The sequence below is a fragment of the Lycium barbarum genome, chromosome 11 (assembly GCF_019175385.1).
Source record: "Lycium barbarum isolate Lr01 chromosome 11, ASM1917538v2, whole genome shotgun sequence".
In the NCBI taxonomy this organism is placed as follows: Eukaryota; Viridiplantae; Streptophyta; class Magnoliopsida; order Solanales; family Solanaceae; genus Lycium; species Lycium barbarum.
In genome coordinates this window covers 6,588,650-6,608,167 of record NC_083347.1, presented here as the reverse complement: position 1 = coordinate 6,608,167, position 19,518 = coordinate 6,588,650, and the positions used below count along the sequence as shown (strand labels likewise).

The following is a 19,518-nucleotide window of genomic DNA, read 5'->3' as shown; positions in this document are numbered from 1 at the left end:
TCCAAGGCAGCCTCTTGGAGTGCACTTACTACTCAATTAACGGGGAAATTATCTGTCCTTTTTCATGTACCTATTTCTATTACCTGTTTTAACGAAGATATATTGTGACATATTTAGTGAAAAGCAAGGGTTGATCCCGAATTTTACATTTATGTATTTTGAATTCTAGAAAAGGCTGCTTATTGAGTTCTAGATAAATTATTTATATAGCAAAACTACACGATTTTAAAGTTACTGATTCTAAAACCCGGAGCTAGAGTTCTTATTCTGCCAATCTTAGGCACAAGTATAGCCTAATTTAGTGTTAATGTGAAAGTTCAAGTGTTTTTTCTTCGTTCATTTTATTTGTTTATTATTTTTCATGTTTTCCAATCATTTTTGTAAACATGTTCCTTTTTTGCCAGCAAGGGTATTGGTACCTTAGCTTTCACTATTTAATTTGTCATCCCGTATGAGCTTTTAATAATGTTGGTCTTTATGCACGTATATTTGTCATCACATTGTTACGTCTGAAAGAAATGTTTTTGTACGAAATTTATAACCACGTACGATTGGATTAAGAAACAATTTTTTGTTTCAAAAAAATCAAACCGGAAATTCTATAGAAGTAAACAACAAAAATTCCTTTCGAAGTAGTACATGTAACATGACCCTATTAGATAGGAGAAATGGTTTTTTAGTCCTTTACAATGATCATAAAGGGCATGCTGCGAGTAGAAAGTGGAATTAATACAATGGATTCAAAAGCATCAAATTTCTCTTGTTCAAATGAATTGAAACATATCGAAATGGTACCAACTTTTTTTAGTTTTATGACTTTTTTTACAAGAGATCTTCATTTTTTTACACCAGAGATCTGAAAAGGTCATTTTCTTCTATTCAAATTGTGAAAGGGCGAGAGATCTCATTTCCTTATTATTATTATTATTATTATTATTATTATTATTATTATTATTATTATTATTCCACTAGAAAATTAATCTGATATCTGAATATGGAAATCCTTGAAAATTTATCTTCCGGGGCTAAGCGAAAACAAAACACAACCATCTCCTACTTTGAACTTTTGGCAAAATTATTCAAATTGCTTTTTATTAATAATTTAGAACTCGCTAAAAAGTTGGTTTAAATATGTCCGTATTCATTAATGATGTAGGCTTTCTAACACATTGGCCTTTTATTACCGCGAAAAAGGATCAAATTTTTCCTTAAACTATGAAAAATGGTTCATATTTACCCCGAACTTTAAGGGAGGGGGTTATCATTCTTGTGGCAACGACATTGTCTTCATCAACACTTAGAACCTCTAATGACAATGTTTTGATCCCCAAGCTCAAATTAATGATCCTCAAGCCTCAAATCATCCCAAACGGAACTCAAATAATGAACAATTTGAAACAATCAAGTTAAATTTTCACCTTGGCCGAAACTCCATTACCTATCATCAATATTGATGCCAGAGCTCTATATCAACTTCTTAATGCTAAAAGAAACCTAGATACATAGTAGTTGAAAGTCGGTGGTCTTGCGATAGAAGTAAAGTGCTGACAGAGGGAAGTAGGAACGATGAATGTGTGAAAGAAATCGCTCTAATGATTTGATTTGATTATGTGAAATTTTCATGTGTTCTTTTTGTGAGTGTTGTTGGTAAATTGGTGATAAAGTAGTATTGATCTTCAAGAGGTGATTTTAATAGTGAATATAATCAATTATTACAAATTTATAACGGCGATCGATTTAGAGTAACAATGAACAACGCCCGATTAAAATGAAGTATTCACAATTCGCAAAGTTCAGGAGAAAATTTAGTCAATTCCACGTAGTTCAAGATCAAAGATAATCTTTTTTCCATGTAAAAAAGTCTCGTGTATTGGAAAAATTCCGTAGTAAATGAAAGAGTCTATGGCGGACAAATATTGTAATGACATCAATATATTTAACCTTAACTAATTACGAGGCCAAAATTGAATAACTTCACAAACTTCAAGGCCAATTGGACCTTTTCCCATTTATCTAAGTTTAGGCTCTCTCCACAAGCTTACAACTTATTTCCCTAACGTACAACACCCACTAACTTCTCCTTTCTGTAATTGTGGGAAAAAAAAAATTGAGACTCAACACCTTTTATACGAAAAGAAAATCTATTTGGCGGTAACGTTTGGTGCGAAATACCAATAATTTTTTTGCAAATCACTTCGTTCTATAAAAACCAACACGCATCTAACCAAGAGCGTGCTTCCACCTCCACTAATCAGCCCCAAAATGCCCACACTATATGTGTTTACTCCGTCCGGTTTAAAATAAGCCTCTTAAAAAAATACTAACTTCTAAGCAGAAATGAATATTTTAACTATACTATCCTTAATTAAACACTACATACTCATTCTGTTCTATTTTATATGAAGGTATTTGACTGAAAGAAATTTAAGAAATAAGATTTTTGAAACTTGCGCTCTAAAACAAATTATAGAAATTTGTGTGGTTAAAAAATATTTCATTAAGGGTAAAAAGCTAAATTATTACTAAATACACAAAGATGTCATTCTTTTTTGAATTGACTAAAAAGGAAGGATTGTCATATAAATTGGGACAAAAGGAGTAATGAATATAGTTTCTTGATTATATAAAAACTCACTTATCTAAATATGACTAAATTTAGAAGAAAATAATTAATTTTTTCTTGATCAGGTAAGCGAATATTTATTTTGAACCAAAATAAAAAAGGCTAAGTGATCACTTATTTTAAACGAGAGGGAATATAAATCATGCCTACTAGACGTACGTGTTAACGCGCGTGGATATTTATTACTACGTTTTCAAGTGAGAACCCTTTCTTCTATATACCTCCGCCTCAGTCTTCCTTATAACATCAAAACTCCGATAAATTGCAGCAAAATTTACAAACAGAGAAAAAAAAAAGGAGTTTGAACCAAACAAAACCCTAATTGAAACTCACAAAAGGTGAGAAGAAAAATCGATGATTTGATTTTCAAGGTTTTTTTTTTTTTTTTTCCGTTGGCTCTGTGGTTTTTTGATCAATCAATCGAAGGTCAGTTAACATTATTATTGCTAATTTACGGTTTTTTTGAGAGGTTTAATTGAAGAAAAAACAAGGAAATACGAGCCTCATGTACCTCATTGGTGTTTATTTGGTGTAAATTACATAAGGATTTGATTTGATTTGTTGATAATTATATATAGGTGTTAGGGACTGTTAAATTAACGTATATATTATGCAATTATCGCGTAAAGCGTTGGTTTCGAGGAGAAGGAAGGATAATAAATTGGTAAATTCTAGGGCTAGGAAGAAACACAAAAGATTAGATGAAGTTTGTGAAGAAACATATAATCAAAACCATAATAATGGTGTTGAAAACGTCGAAACGAGTGAGTTGAATGGTGAGGAGAGTGAGGTTGAGGTTCGAAGGAGTTCTAGGGTTCGAAAAGCTGTTGTTGTGCTTGATGCATCGCCTCTACCCCCGAAAAAAAGACAGAAAATTGATAGGAAGGTTGAGAGAGGAGATGTGGTGAAGGTGGAGTCGCGTTGTTCGACTTCCAAGGGTTTGGAAGAAGAAGGGACTAGTGGTTGGGGATCGAGGTTGAGAACTAGGAGTAAGAGAACGAGTAATAGAGTAAGGAATAGTATTGTGAAGTCGTCGTCGTCTCCAGTGGGTAAAAGGAAGCTTTTTCAGGATGTTGACAGGCCGAAGGAAGAAGAACCGGAGTTAGATAAACAAGAAGATCGTGAATGTGAAAAATCAACTATAGTTAAGTCGAAGAGACCTGGAAGTGTAAAAGCTTCAAATGTGGTGGTTACCAAGCGGCAAGAAACTGATACAGGTGGTGGTGTGGAGGATGGTAAAATGATAAACCAGGAGGAGCTGCAACAAGTGAGGGATGAAACAGATGATGGCATTTCGAAGACTGGGTTTGAGGAGGGAGTTGAGGATGTCAATGTGCCATTGCCGTTAGTTGACAAAGACGAGGTTCAGTTAGAGACTTGTGCAGTGCCAGAAGAATGCCACACAGCTGACGGGGTGAATACACTGGAACAGGACTTGCGAAGTAAAAATGAAGTGAGCGTTGGAGTGAATGACCAAACGGATGCTGTGGAAGGTGGTTTACTTGCTAATGGTGAAAAGGATGGAGGCACAGGGAAGCAAGCTAAAGATGGAGTTGACAGAGTTGGTGATGCCCAGGAAGATGGTGTTTTTGGTGATAAAGCTCTGGAAACGGAGAAGGTGGTTAAGAAAGAATGTGCTTCTTATAGTACTCTGAGAAAGCGGCGAATAAGAGAAGGAAGACATTGTGGTTTGTGTGGAGGAGGTACCGATGGTAAACCTCCAAAAAAGCTAGTTTATGGGGCTGCCAGTGATGATGAAACACACAGTGGGTCCTCAAGTTCTGACGAACCTAACTATGACATGTGGGATGGATTTGGTGATGAACCTGGCTGGCTTGGGCGCCTCTTGGGGCCCGTAAATGATCGTTATGGTATAGCTGGGATTTGGGTTCATCAGCAATGTGCTGTATGGAGTCCAGAGGTATGATTCATTTCCCTATTCAACTGTATCTCCCTTAATCTATGTCTTCAAATTTAGTACTTGTTGAAATTCCAACCGTCTCATCCAACTGGGATACTAGAAACTTGGGCTTTTACATAGTGATATTTGAGGGGAAAACAAAGATCAAACATTATCAATTTTTGTTTCAGAAAATAGGAATAAACATGTCATTATTGGTTTAATTATTGGTGAATTTGAAAAGATGATTTGAAACAAGTGTAATAGATGCAGCATGTCTTCTAAAGGAAGAAGAAGGTTATTTGAACTATAATAATGGTCAGCGTGTTGCTCTCAGCATGGAGGGGGATTAAATTCTCAGTTCCAGGACATACTTGAGACGATTTTACCATAGTTTCTATTGACTTTTTGTGGTTTTGCTCTTCTCTCTGTTGATTTTCTTTTCATAATTTCTTTTTTCTATTTGCGTCGAAAAGATAGGAATGGATATTGAAAATTCACATAGGCGACCCCAGATAACTTTGGACTAAGGCGGAGTTGATTGATCAACTTTTCTCCATTTATATAACTCATGTGGTGTGTTTATAAGTTATTAGGCCTTGCTATTATCATCTCCGGGATGCATTGTGATGGAAATACTAGTAGAAACTAGAAAGTAAGCAACAGATTGAACTGTTTGGTTTCAGTTTCTATTGGTATATGGCATTCATACCATCTGAATTCTTTTCCTGTGTGGGTGCTCAATTTTCCAAGTCGTATTTTCATGGCAAGTATCCAATACTACTTCTACTTGTGCTCTCAGGTTTATTTTGCTGGCTTGGGATGCTTGAAAAATGTTAGGGCAGCACTCTGCAGGGGAAGGGCTTTAAAATGCAGCCGCTGCGGAAGGCCTGGGGCAACAATTGGTTGCCGTGTTGATAGATGTCCAAAAACTTATCACCTGGTCAGTTCAAATCTCCTGAATCATATCATACTTCAAAAGCTCAAAAAAGACCACCATTTGCATCTCCTGATGCCTAAATATTACTTATTTATTTTTATGTCATTGCTTTTTTATTGTAACTATATATCTTGACTACCTCACTTTTTCTCCGTGTAATATTAGTTTTTAACTAAGCATGCGTTAAATTTTGCAGCCTTGTGCACGGGCCAATGGCTGCATCTTTGACCATCGCAAATTTCTCATTGCCTGTACAGATCACCGACATCTCTTCCAACCATATGGAAGTAATTATTTGCAGCGTATAAAGAAATTGAAAGCCAGAAAACTGAAGTTTGAGCTGCGAAAGTTGTCAAATGATGCATTGCGTAATGATGTTGAAGCAGAGGAAAAATGGTTGGAGAACTGTGGAGAGGATGAAGAGTTTTTGAAACGTGAAAGCAAGAGACTTCATCGAGATCTGTTGAGAATCGCGCCTGTATATATTGGGGGCTCAAACTCTGATGCTGGAATACAGTTTCAGGGTTGGGACTCCGTTGCCGGGCTCCAAGATGTCATCCAATGTATGAAAGAAGTTGTTATCTTACCGCTTTTGTATCCTGAGCTCTTTAGTTCTTTGGGGCTTACGCCTCCTAGAGGAGTTCTTTTGCATGGATATCCTGGGACAGGTAAAACTTTGGTAGTACGGGCACTAATTGGTTCATGTGCACGTGGTGATAAACGAATAGCATATTTTGCCCGTAAAGGAGCAGATTGTTTGGGAAAGTATGTCGGTGACGCTGAGCGTCAGCTGAGACTTCTATTTCAGGTAGCCGAGAAATCTCAACCTTCTGTCATTTTCTTCGATGAAATAGATGGTTTGGCACCTTGCCGTGGTAGGCAGCAGGACCAGACGCATAGTTCAGTCGTGTCCACTTTGCTTGCTCTAATGGATGGTTTAAAATCTAGAGGTTCAGTTGTTGTAATAGGTGCCACAAATCGTCCTGATGCTGTTGATCCAGCATTAAGGCGGCCGGGTAGGTTTGATCGTGAGATTTATTTTCCACTTCCATCTGTTAAGGACAGAGAATCTATTCTCTCATTGCATACGAAGAAATGGCCTAAACCAGCCTCTGGACCAGTACTCAGGTGGATAGCTAGAAAGACTGTGGGCTTTGCTGGTGCTGATTTGCAGGCTCTGTGTACTCAGGCAGCCATAATTGCTTTAAAAAGGAGCTTTCCCTTGCATAAGCGACTCTCTGCAGCTGTGAAGGTGCCCAATGTTGCATGCCCCCCTCTTCCCAATTTTAAGGTGGAGGAGAGGGACTGGGTAGAGGCTCTTACATGTGCACCACCTCCATGTTCACGTAGAGAAGCTGGAATGGCTGCAAACGATGTGGTTTCGGCGCCTTTACACACATTTCTTGTTCCATGTCTGCTGAAACCACTTATTAGATTGCTTGTATCCCTTTATCTGGACGAACGCCTCTGGTTGCCGCCCCTACTCTTCAAAGCTGCTGAATTTGTAAAAGATGTTATTCTTTCTGCAATGGTTGAGAAGAAATTACCAAGCAGTAATTGGCAGTCCTATGTTAATGACCTGCTTCAAGAACCAGGTGTTATAAGTCAAATTGAGAATCACTTTATACGTGCCAACATTCTTGTTGGAGATGCTAATATTGGTGGTTTTGATGCTGTTGATGATGACCATGTTCATGGTCTCTCTAATTCTGAATCATCAAAATTGCAGTGGGCAGGGGCTCGGCCTAATTTATTGAAGAATATCTTTCATATGCCTGGAAAGAAATCGGGATTTAGAATACTAATTTCTGGAAATCCAAGATCTGGCCAGAGGCATCTTTCTTCTTCTCTTCTTCATTGTTTTGTTGGGAATGTTGATGTCCAGAAGGTGGATTTGGCTACTATTTCTCAAGAAGGTCGAGGAGATGTCATTCAGGGGTTGACGCAGATACTGAGTATGTTCCTTTTCTGTTTTATTTTTCTCACTCTAATGTCTCGAAGTGCTGAGTTGAAGTACAAACGTCTGCTGGACTTAACTTTATGAGTCCAAGTTGTGATATCAGTTCTCAAAGGGTTTCCATGTTGTGAAAGTTTTCCTTTTACATTATCTTCTGAACTTGTTATCACCAGTCACCACTATGTTTGCAATATCGGTAGTACCTCCACATTAAACGGTTCTCTAAGATCATTCTGAAAATAGCTATATTAACCAATGTGCTTGCAATCAAAAATCACGTGAAAGGTATTTAAAATTCGAGGTACTCGTATACCTGTTCATAACCCAGAGGGATGTTTGTAGTTTGGCTCCTTTTTCTGCTGTTTTCTGTGTCAACATTGTGACACGGTTCTGTATTGTAATAATATAGCTAGCATCGGTTGAATGTGATTGCAACTAATAACATGTACCACACCTTAAAACTTTTGAGCTAAAGAAATCCGCACAAAGTTTTTATAATCATTGTGGTGCAGGTGTTTTGGCTTTTCAATTTTTCTTCTCCTCTCTCTCTCTCTCGCTCTACACGCGCACGCACACACACACACATATATATATATATTAAATCAATCAATTTTTCTTGTTTGGTTTTTTTGAGGGTGTTATTTTGTGTACTTACCCTTTTGTTAAAAAAAAAAAAAAAAGGTTATCTGTGGGCACGAATGGCCCCGGAAACTATGCTGGTATGCTTGAGAGAAGCTGATGCTTTAAATTTTCTCATCTTGCTGAAGTAGTAAATTTGTATCTCTGTGCAGTGAGATGTGCTACTGTGGGGAAGTGCATGATATTTATGCCAAGAGTTGATTTATGGGCCATGGAGACATGTGATCAAGTCTGTCAAGAGGATGATTGCTCTTCGGTAAACCCTGAATCATTAGGCAAGGAAGCTCATTTGCATTATAATATTGATAAGGAAACTGCTGACCAGGCTGGAGATGCTCTGAAAATAGCCTCATATCTGTGGAGCTCTTTTGTTGAGCAAGTGGAAACTATATGTGTGTCCACATCTGTGATGCTTCTGGTAACGTGCCTTGTGTCCTTAAACTTTCCTTGGGACCTTCATATCTTTCTGAATATTATGTGGAAGGAGTACATCTTGATATTTTGTCATATTGTATCAGCATGTTTGCATGCAGAAAAGAGAAAGCCGCTTGTGGCATATCATATGATCCTCTTTAATGCTTTTAAGACTCCTAGATTGCACATGTGCTTTACAACTTTAATCATTAAAGAACTGACTCTTTTGTGTTCCTGTTTCCCTTAAACAGGCTACATCTGATGTACAGTTGGAAGCACTCCCTGTTAGAGTGAGGCAATTCTTTAAAAGTCAGGTGTTGAACTGCAGCACCCCAATTCCCTTGGAGGATTCAGTTTCTAGATTTACTGAGCAGCTTGATAGAAATTTTGATCAAGAATGTCTGATTGATTCCTCAGCTGCAAAGTTGTCAAAAGATTTAGCTCAGCACTTCATTCAGCTGATTCATCGTACAAACCATGTCCACTTGCACACATGCAATGATGAAGCTAGTGATAAAGTTGAGGGCGATGTTGCCGTAGAATGTCAGAAGTCAGATCTTAGATCAACCATTGAGCATGTGAATAAACAATGTCCAATTCCTACTTCTGCAATAGTTAACAGTAGAAATGTTAAAGGGAAATCAAGCTTGATGTTAGCAATTACCACATTTGGCTATCAAATTCTGCGATATCCTCATTTTGCTGAACTTTGTTGGTTTACATCCAAGTTAGGAGAAGGTCCTTGTGCTGACATAAATGGACCTTGGAAGGGTTGGCCATTCAATTCTTGTGTTATACGTCCTATTAACTCATTCAGAAATGTTACCCTTTTATCTAACAATAATAAAGGCAAAGAGAAATACTGTATGGTGCGAGGCCTGATAGCTATTGGATTGTTGGCATACAGAGGCAAATACTCATCTGTCAGAGAAGTTTCTTTAGAGGTTCGAAAAGTTCTCGAGCTTCTGGTTGAACATATCAATGATAAAATCCAGAATGGGAGGGATAGGTATCAATTTGTTCGTCTTTTATCCCAAGTTGCTTATCTCGATGACATGGTTAATAGCTGGGTTTATACATTGCAGAGGTAAGTTTTGCTCTAGTTGTAGTTGATGTACAGTTTCCTTTGGTTTCTTATTGCCAGCCCTACATCTAATATAAATGGCTTTACTTTCAGTTTAGGGGGAGACTCTCAATTTGCTGAGGCAAAGCCAAAGATTGGTTGTGCTGGACTTCCAGAAAGTGCTGATGCTTCTGAGAATACACCTCTGAGGGAGGGAGGTTGTGAGCTAGAAGAATCCCTTGACAAACCGGAGACACTGGAAAAATGTCGGCCAGAACTAACTGCTGATAATTGTAGGCGTGTTAATCCAGAAGCAAATGGTGTTTCTAATCTTCCAGATATTGGAGCTGTAGAACACGAGCCTCCCGGCTTGGCGGCTGTGAACCATTCTGCTCCTTCTAGGCAAGTTACCGGTTCTGTGGATAGTGTTCTTCATCATAATTCATGCATGCCAGATGATACTGACATACATTTAGAAAGTAGTGGAGATTGTGTATCTAAGAGACATTCTAATGGGCTCATGGAGTTAAATATTGATGATGTTCAAGAGGATGGTAGTAATTATTCCAAGGACAGGTGTCGCGTTGAGCTTTCTAATTATAGTATGAGTTCCAACACAAATGGCAGATTATCCACTCCAAACAATCTTCAAATTGGAGACAGCAACCAAAAGTCTGTTGGCAATAGCATAGGTCTTGAATGTTCAAATAAATCTTCCAATCTTTCAACTGATTCTAGCGTAGTTTGTTTATATCAGTGCTGTCCTCAGTGCTTGCTGAATCTTCAGCGCACCTTGAAAAAGATGCTTTCCGACGAGTGGGGACTGAAAAAGGTTGAGTGTATGGTCGAGGATGCTTATGACTTTCTGGCCTCATTAGCTGCAAATCTTCATTCGGCTTTGAGGATGTGGTTGATTGCTGATGATTCAACTTTGCTTGATGAGAAGCGAGTACGAGAAGAAGGTTATACGGAATACAAGGAAACTAACTTGTGTGAATGTAGAAACTTAGGGAACAGGTTAATCAAGCTGAGAGAATGCCACTGCCATTTGAAAAGCAGTGTCCAAACTGAGAAACGCAAATCTTCTCAGAAGTTGCCTCAGGAGTTTATATTTAGAGATGGTGTACTGACCAATTTAGACAAGAAGGATGTCTCTACTCATTGTAAATTTGAGACTTTATGCCTTTGTTCTCTTGTAGAGTGGATAGTAACGAGAAGGGAGCCTTTTGATTGACTGGCATATATCCGAGATTTTTTATTCGACTGCAGAGTATTACTGGAAGTTGAACTACGATATGTAAAAATCGAAATTTTGGTTTTCAATTTCAGATTAATTTGATTTTCTCATCTTTCAATGGCTCAAAGCTTCGTTGTGCCAATTCTCTGTAGCCTTTCTTTAACTGCTGCTGCTGTTGAGGCCCTCTACAACATGTGAGTTATCCAAAGAGAGTAATATTTTTGTTTACTTATATTTAATTCCTAAAAGTTATGAACTAATTGATGTCGAGCTTTGAAAGATTCAATTTTAGGAGAACGTATCTTGTTTCAAATTGCATCTCTTTAAGAGAAGTTAATCAGAATACTGGAATTATTTATGTTTTCGCAAGACCATGTTGGAACGCGAAATGCTGTAATTCTTCCAGCTCAATCTACATTGCATATTTGTTTTGAAACGTTTCAAACTATTTGACACCTTTCATTAATACTCTCTCCGGTTCAAAAAGAGTATCCCTTTAGCTATTTGCACACCCCATAAGAATACTAACTTCTAGAAAAGAATAGGTGATTTGACTAAATCACCCTTAACTAAATAGATATTGAAATTTGATCACTTAACACTTAATAAGGATAAATGTGAAAAAATAAAATTAATTCTTTCTTGATTTGATAAGTGAAACACTCTTTTTAAACTAAGAAAAAAAAATACTAAGTGAACACTCTTTTTGAACCGGAGGGAATAATGTTATAAGATATATTTCATTAAAATTTCTATTAAAATCTTAACTCTTTACCAACTTAATATTCGTTAGATTAATATTTCTTTTAATACTCAGTCCTACTCAAAAAACACTTGGGTCCCAGAACCACATAACACAACCGAATCTGGTTTGAAATGTTGTAGCCATTTCGCTCTTCTATTCATACATACGCTCTTTCTACTTCTGTACATGTCCTTATTGCCAATTTGCCATCGCATTACAATTCTTCAATGCACCAACATAGATAACTGCTAACTTTGTCCACTAAGGCTTGGACAAATCATCAGAAATCACCAAGTATTTTTGCCTTAGATTTGAACGCGAGAAATCATGTTCTCAATCTACTTCGCTAACCACCAGCGTGCAAAGATTGTCAAAGTTATGTAAGAAAAATGGTCCATTTACAATTTATACAAGAATGCACAGGTTATTCCTTTCTAAGAATTTCAAAATATTCATTTTCCCCTCTTGGAAAAAGAGAATCAAAATAGTTGTGTCCCAAACTTCCAAAAGATTAAAACAAGGCTTTCCCATTGCTTTCTTGTTTCGCAAAAACATAAGCTGTTCATGAGTAGAACCCTGAATATCTGGATAACTTAGAGGGTTAACAATCCATCAGGGCCTCAAATTCCTCAATCCTCTTCATCAAATGTAGTAAAATCCTCTATTGCATCAGCATTTTGTTTACTCATGGAGCGGACTTCATCAATTTCTATAAGCAAGAAAGGGTCACATAACACCCTCTGTGCCTTAAGAATTTTCGGACAACCTGAAAGAATATTGACTTGCATTTAGCTACCAAATGAATAAGAACCAACTTCCATTAGGAAAAGGACAAATACCTGCAACGGGACATTGACCACGTGTGTTTTTGGACTTCATGTACTGCATAATAGCCTTCTTATCGTATATATGCTTGCAGTCCATGCTGCAAGAGGAGCAAAATATGTAAACCAAATTAAAATGAACATGTCGTAAAGGAAATTTCCAAGACAAATATCAATCAGCCCATCACTGTTGCAATACACCTACGTACAGGATCACTGGGTCAAAAGTACAAAACTCAGAATGCAAGCAAAGAGGAGATTGCATATGAAATCTCTAAGATGGGGAGAAGAGAAAATATAAGGAAGCATTCCCGCACCCTAATAAAATTTGATGCACCTTAAAGTTACAGATATCAGAAATTTTGAAAAATGAGATATATTCCAATGCGCATTACAACTAAATAACAGAAAGAAACTATAACAAAGCCAATTTTTGGCTCAACAGTTCTATTGAAAGTTAGTTAATAGTGATAAAAAGCCACATTTGAGGCAGAAGCAGTGAACTAGATAGAGGCTCTACAGCATCTGAATTGAGAATACACAAAGCATTGATCCTCTTAGTATAGTGGCAAAGGTGGGAAAAGTAGATTATATAAAATATGTATGCAAATGCAAAGCACTTACATCAGAAACTATCCACTAATGCTCGTGTCTAAACTCTAAAGCACTCTCTCCATTGGAAACTTAGATTATATATATATATATATATGCAAAGGAAGAAATATATTCACTATACCTACGAACTGGATCTGCAAGTTCAGTAACAGGCTTTCCACTTAATGGGCAAGTCATATTCAGAAGGTTGCATTGTGTACTGGTCATTACAATGTCCTCCTGCTCGTCACCTGGCAGTGGCTGTCCTGCATGATGAACATGCTGCATAAGAAAGAAACAAGATATTACTCAGCAGTGGCCCCTGAATAATACAAAGGAGGGGTTAATAGAATACAAATAAATCAAAACTATAATTGGAGATTCCAAATGGAAACAGTCATCTAAGGGACATGGTTAAATGGAGAAAGAGGATGGCGACATTCAGAGGGAAAAGCCTCCCCTTTTGGCTGGGACCATGTCCCTCTTCGGTTTCAGCAGGGGAGGGTTGTTTGTTCAGCAGGAGAGAGTTGAAATCCTCTTCTCTGTGCTCATGTTCAATATTAGTAAGATCTCTTTTTTGAAAACAAGAATGCAAAAAGTTGTACAACTAACAAGAAAAACATACCCAGATGGCTTCCCGGAATTGTCTCAACAAAGGCTGGTTCTGAGCGTTAGACGATGATCTAGCCTTTGATTTTGCAATTTCTTCATCAAACTTCCTCTTAAAATTTGTTGGCTGCAGATAAATGACGCAGGATATGGATATAATTGAAATCTTAATGGTCCAAGCTGACCAACAGAAGATCAATATATGTATTGGACGAAAAGTCACCTCTGGCCCAGGCTCTAATTCATCACCTATCGACTGAATTGCCTCAGAAAGATGCATGCACTCATCAGATGCTGCCAACAACTGAATAACACCAGCTTCAAGATCCTTTACCTGCAACAGTATAAGTCAAACTCATCTACGTTCCTTCAAGAAAGAAATTGTATAGTTCCCTATAATATTGATAAAATCAGTTTTTAACTTGTCAACATCAACATTGACAGGATAACACAGCATCTGGTGGTTGTCTGCATTAAGAACATATATCCACCTATTTTTGAGAAAACTAACCCTGTGCGCTCTATCATCAGTCATTACGTTCTGATAGGTGGAATCGAGTACTATAATGCCAGATTTTCCACAATTAGTTAGGATATCCATAACCTTCAAATTAGCTTCTTTCAACCAGTATTTTCTTCAATTTCTAACTAATGGTTCAGTTCCTATTGCAGAATAAACTGGTACCAAAAGTCAAAAGAAACACAATGGACTTGTATAAATTGTTGTTAATACTAACTGCTTGTTTAAACTTCTAATGTGAACATATAACTAGACATAAGGGAAGGGACTCCACAAGAATGTCAAGACACAAGATGCAAAGAGCCCACAACTAGTTAATCATTTCATGCCACAACTATTTGAAGTAACTCCTTTCTCCCAGTTCAACTTTCCATCTTTGGCTTTTAGTAACAAAATATATATTTTCAACAACAAATTATTCTCAGCCTGTTTGGTCTTTTCTAGCAAAACTTAACAATTTAATAGTATTTTTAGAAATTTACCCCCTCGTCCGAAAAGAAAGTGAGATTTGCAGTACAGGCAAAAACAGATGTAATTTTTGGTGTGAATTTGAACATAAATTTCTTAACTACTAGTTAAAATAAAATTATAAACCAAAGAAACCACACAGAGATTACAATAAATCGTGGTTTTGTTACTTAAAAATGTTCAAAATTATGTAGTCAAAGAAATATTGTTTCAACTCTCTAAATATTAAAATTTCCACTTTTTGGAAGAAAAAAAAATGCAGAAATGCTCGTCTAGTACACCTACTATTTTCAAAAGCTTTTGTGAACCTAAGCTTGGTCATTTCACTAACACTGGCAACAAATCAAGCCAAAGCAAAACAGTTGAAATTGGAATGGACAGACTAAGATAAAATACAAATAACCGAACCTACTACTCCCTCCGTCCCAAAATACTGGTTTCGCTTCTAGAGTCAAACTATATGAACTTTGACCAACAGTTTAACATGTATTTTTTCACTATATTAAAATAAGAAGAATTGCAACTTATAGTAGTACTTTTCATATAGTTTTCAACAACAACAACATCCGTAGTGTAATCCCACAGGTGGAGGGGAGGGTAGAGTGTATGTAGACCTTACCCCTACCTCGTGAAGGTAGAGAGAATTTCATATAAGTAGTTTTCAGATATCTAAATTCCAATTTTAAAATTGAGTTAATTTAATCTAATTTAGCTCCGTCAAATTGACTCTTCGGAAGCGAAAAGTGATAAGTATTTAGGGACGGAGGGAGTACCAAGGTTAGCTGATTATTAACATTCAAACTAACCAAAGTAAAATACGAAAATAAGGTGAGATTCAAATTCAATATCGCTACGTCTACCTCTCACATAACACCGATTACAAGGGGAACATTTGAGAATTAAAATGCACTCCCTACATTTACTTTTACTTGTCACGTTACGCTTTTAGACAGTCAATTTGACTAATCTCGTATTAATTCAATATTTTAAATTAAAATTTAAATGGCAAAAAACTATACAAAAACACTACAAGTTTGCAATCTCATATTAATATGATAGAAAAAAAAATACATCTTAAAATGTCGGTCAATGTAGATATAGTTTGACTCACGAGAAGCGAAGCCTGACAAATAAAAGTGAAATGAGGGAGTATAACATATAACTAGGGTTTATAATTAAGTACCATCTCAGTTCTCTCATCTCGCTCAAAGCTAACCGCGATATCCTTCATCGTAGCAACAGCCTTCCTAATTTCCTGCAAAAAAAAAACAAAATCAGTCATATTTAAGAACGAAAAAAACAAAAATGAAATTTAGAGTTTTAATTTCAAAAATGTAATTTACACGTATGAGGGATTGATTGTCGGAGTACAGCGCCGATGTCTGAGATCTTATTCTTCCGGTAGCTACGCCGCTGCCGGCGCCGGCGCCGGATGTTGAAGCCATTTTGAGTGTTTTACGACGTCGTTTACTGGGGGTTTTGTTTTTGGAGGGAAACAGTGAGATTTATTTTTGGGAGTAGAAGCGCGAGGGCAGAAAAATATTACTTTTAAACTTATCGGGTAAAATGATAAGTCCGGAACCAAAATACCCCAATAAAAAAAATGTTACAAAACTATCTTTAGCGCAGTATTTTATTGAATTATAGAAGCAGTTAAAAAAAATTATAACGCTGTAAAATATTGCGTTATAGAAACAGTACAAAAAAAAAATGGTCAACTTTATTTTTTGCAGCGCTTAGTGTTTTTTCCATACTTTAACCAACAATTAGTCGTGTGTCAAGACTCCGAAACGTCAATATTTTATATAGAACCTGATATTTTTTTCTGCATACAATAATGTAGGCTCAATACATCAAGGATACGTAAACGTTCGGATCGTCATTTTAGGGGTTGAAAAGGTTTCCGAAGTAAGTTTTATTTGTAAACTTTAGGTTTAAATGTTCTATATACATAGACGTCCATTTTTGTTTGAAGACTTGTTGTCATTAGCTTAACGTTTTTTATTTTTAAGGTTTAGATTTATTGAAAATAAAGCCGTTGCCAAAAGGTTTTTAACTGTTTTTTTTGTTTGTATAGCGCAGTAAAATAGCGAGCACTAAAAAAAAAAATTGGCAATTTTTTTTTTTTGCAACACTTAGTGTGTTTTTCCATATTTTGACCAACGATTAGTCATGTGTCAAGATTCCGAAAAGTCAATATTTTATATAGAACCTAATATTTTTTTCTGCGTACAATAATGTAGGCTCAATACATCAAGGATACGTATACGTTCGGATCGTCATTTTAGGGGTTGAAAAGGTGTCCGAAGTAAGTTTTGTTTGAAAAAAATTTAGTGTTTGACTGTAAGGTTATTTTAGTCAACTTTATATGTCGAGAAAATTAGTTAGCTTTATTTTCAAAAATTGAAACCGCAGAAGTGAAATTGACATTCACAGCTACATTACCCCGCGATTTTTACGTTGAAATCTATTGCATATCATCATCTTATAAGTAAATAAAACTGAAAATCTCAGGCCAATTTGGGGGGAAATTGAAATTGAATGGGATAAAGGTGTTTTTTTAAAAAATCGGCTCGGCCAAACCGCCTACGGCGTTTGTCCGCATAGATCTCGAAAAAATACACAAGTTCAAAAAAAAAAAAAACGCGTAAAACGGACGTCCGAGCACAAAGTTATGACCATCTAAAGTTTGACCACTTTACAACTAGTTTTTCTCCCTATATTTTTTAGAATTATATTTATATTCAAAATAAAGTTATGTCTTGATTAAAAAATAACACGCTTAAATCAAAACCTTAAAAAATAAAACACTTAAACCTTAAAAAAAACTTATTTCGGGTACCTTTTCAACCCCTAAAACGACAATCCGAACATTTACGTATCCTTGATGTATTGAGCCTACATTATAGTACGCAGAAAAAAAAAACAAGTTCTATATAAAATATTGATGTTTCGGAGTCTTGACACACGACTAATCGTTGGTCAAAGTATGGAAAAAATACTAAGCGCTCCAAAGAAAAGATTTATTAAAATAAGATGTTGCGATCTTTTTATGGAAAAAAACACTAAGTTCCTTAAGTGTGTTATTTTTTAATGCGTAACTTTCTTTCGAATATGTTGCAAAAAAAAATCGCGTAAATCGGACGTCCCAGCGCAAAAAATCGTGTATATTAGAAATAAAGTTACGCTTTACAAAATAACACACTTAAATCTAAACCCTAAAAATAAAAAATCTTAAGCTAATGACAACAAGTCTTCAAACAAAAATGGACGTCTATGTATATAGAACACTTAAACCTAAAGTTTACAAATAAAACTTACTTCGGACACCTTTTCAACCCCTAAAATGACGATCCAAACGTTTACGTATCCTTGATGTATTGAGCCTGCATTATTTTACGCAGAAAAAAATATCAGGTTCTATATAAAATATTGACGTTTCGGAGTCTTGACACACGACTAATCATTGGTCAAAATATGAAAAAAAAACCACTAAGTGTTGCAAAAAATAAAGTTGGCCATTTTTTATTTTTTTTGGTACTGTTTTTATAACGCAGTATTTTACTGCGTTATAGAATATTTTTTTTAATAGCTTCTATAACGCAGTAAAATACTGCGAAAGCAGTTAACGGCTCTGTCTCCGTGAACTGCTTTAGCGCAGTAAGGTAGTTTTGTAATATTTTTTTTGTTGGAGTATTTTGGTTCAAAGTGGTTTTTTTGGGAGCATTTTGATTCCGGATTTATGTGGCTGTAAATTATTAGATAAAGGTAAATTATTTTTCTAAATATGAAATGGAAGAAGCTTTGATGAAAGTTCCAATAGCATCTCTAATTAGGAGAAAGCCACAAATTGTATCAACCATTTGAAGTTAATTACCGATTAATCATTGTTAAGTTGGTTGTGCGAATAAAATCTAATTTTAAAAGTTGATATGAAAAGAAATTATAGTCTATGGGATCGTTTGGTACGCGGATTAAGTTATCCTGGAAATATAGTCCCGGGACTAATTTATCCCATGTGAAGGTGGGATAAAATAATCTCAACTATGATGGGATAAGGTAAGATACCCGAGGATTAGTTTTGGGCTTCATTTTATACTTTGTTTGGTACAAGGTATAAAATTATCCTGAGATAAATTTATACCTTGTACTAAACAGAGTATAAAATTAATATCAAACTTAATACTGAGATATCCACCTTATCCCGCATACCAAATGACGAGTCTCAATGATGTGAGATCTTTTTAGGAAAATAGTATAGCTTTGGCCCAAAATAAACTACATCACATTATGTTAAAAATATTTTTGAGTTGACTCAGCGTAAAAGCTCGTATTAAAGTCAACGATTAGACAAGATGAGTATGAAGATGGCAGAGTAATATAGCATGGAGCCTGGCTTACTTCCTTTACCCTTCTGGGAGCCGGTTTATTATCTTTACTCGTAATTTTAGGACACACACAAGAAGAAACTAGTATGTGGACTTTGGTGGCTTAAACATTTGGACAGTGTGGTTGATACATACCTAATCTTCAAATAAGCCCATCAATCGTGGTGATGGATCATATGAGACTTAGTTTGAAGAAGGGATTGTTGGTTATATATGTTGACACAGTGGAGGATTCAGGATTTTCATTCAGGGTGTTCGGGAAAAAGAAGAAGCTAAATATATACTGTCATTTTTTCCCGAGGGTGTTCAAAAGTTAATATATGCACATAAATACAGAAAATTTACCCTATATATACACTGTAATTTTTTGCCGAGGGTGTTCGGGTGAACACCTTGGCCCCCAAGTAGATCCGCCCAACTAATGTTGCTGGGTCTCTTTAAACATGCTATCGCACCCGTGTTGAATCCTTTAAAATACACTACTTAAGGAGCACTTGACACGCACCTGCAACATTTTGTAACAGTCCAAGCAACATAAATTATAAAGTGCACGAACAAATTCATATTTTGTAAGTTGATAAAGAAAGACTACAAAAA

General features: G+C 36.1%; 2 protein-coding genes across 2 annotated transcripts; one reads left to right on the top strand and one right to left on the bottom strand.

The window, feature by feature from the left end:
- Positions 1-2,844: 2,844 nt before the first annotated feature.
- Positions 2,845-10,883, top strand: LOC132619062 (uncharacterized). The gene is made up of 6 exons (XM_060334038.1): positions 2,845-4,544; positions 5,326-5,466; positions 5,660-7,418; positions 8,212-8,477; positions 8,725-9,560; positions 9,651-10,883. Exons 1-6 carry the CDS (start codon positions 3,234-3,236, stop codon positions 10,768-10,770), a joined length of 5,433 nt encoding a protein of 1,810 aa, XP_060190021.1. The 5' UTR covers positions 2,845-3,233; the 3' UTR covers positions 10,771-10,883.
- Positions 10,884-11,922: 1,039 nt separating this feature from the next.
- On the bottom strand, positions 11,923-16,069 carry LOC132618655 (E3 SUMO-protein ligase MMS21). The gene is made up of 7 exons (XM_060333675.1): positions 15,877-16,069; positions 15,717-15,788; positions 13,769-13,879; positions 13,562-13,672; positions 13,079-13,218; positions 12,358-12,443; positions 11,923-12,284 (listed from the first exon to the last, which is right to left on the bottom strand). Exons 1-7 carry the CDS (start codon positions 15,976-15,978, stop codon positions 12,148-12,150), a joined length of 759 nt encoding a protein of 252 aa, XP_060189658.1. The 5' UTR covers positions 15,979-16,069; the 3' UTR covers positions 11,923-12,147.
- Between the last annotated feature and the right edge of the window lie 3,449 nt (positions 16,070-19,518).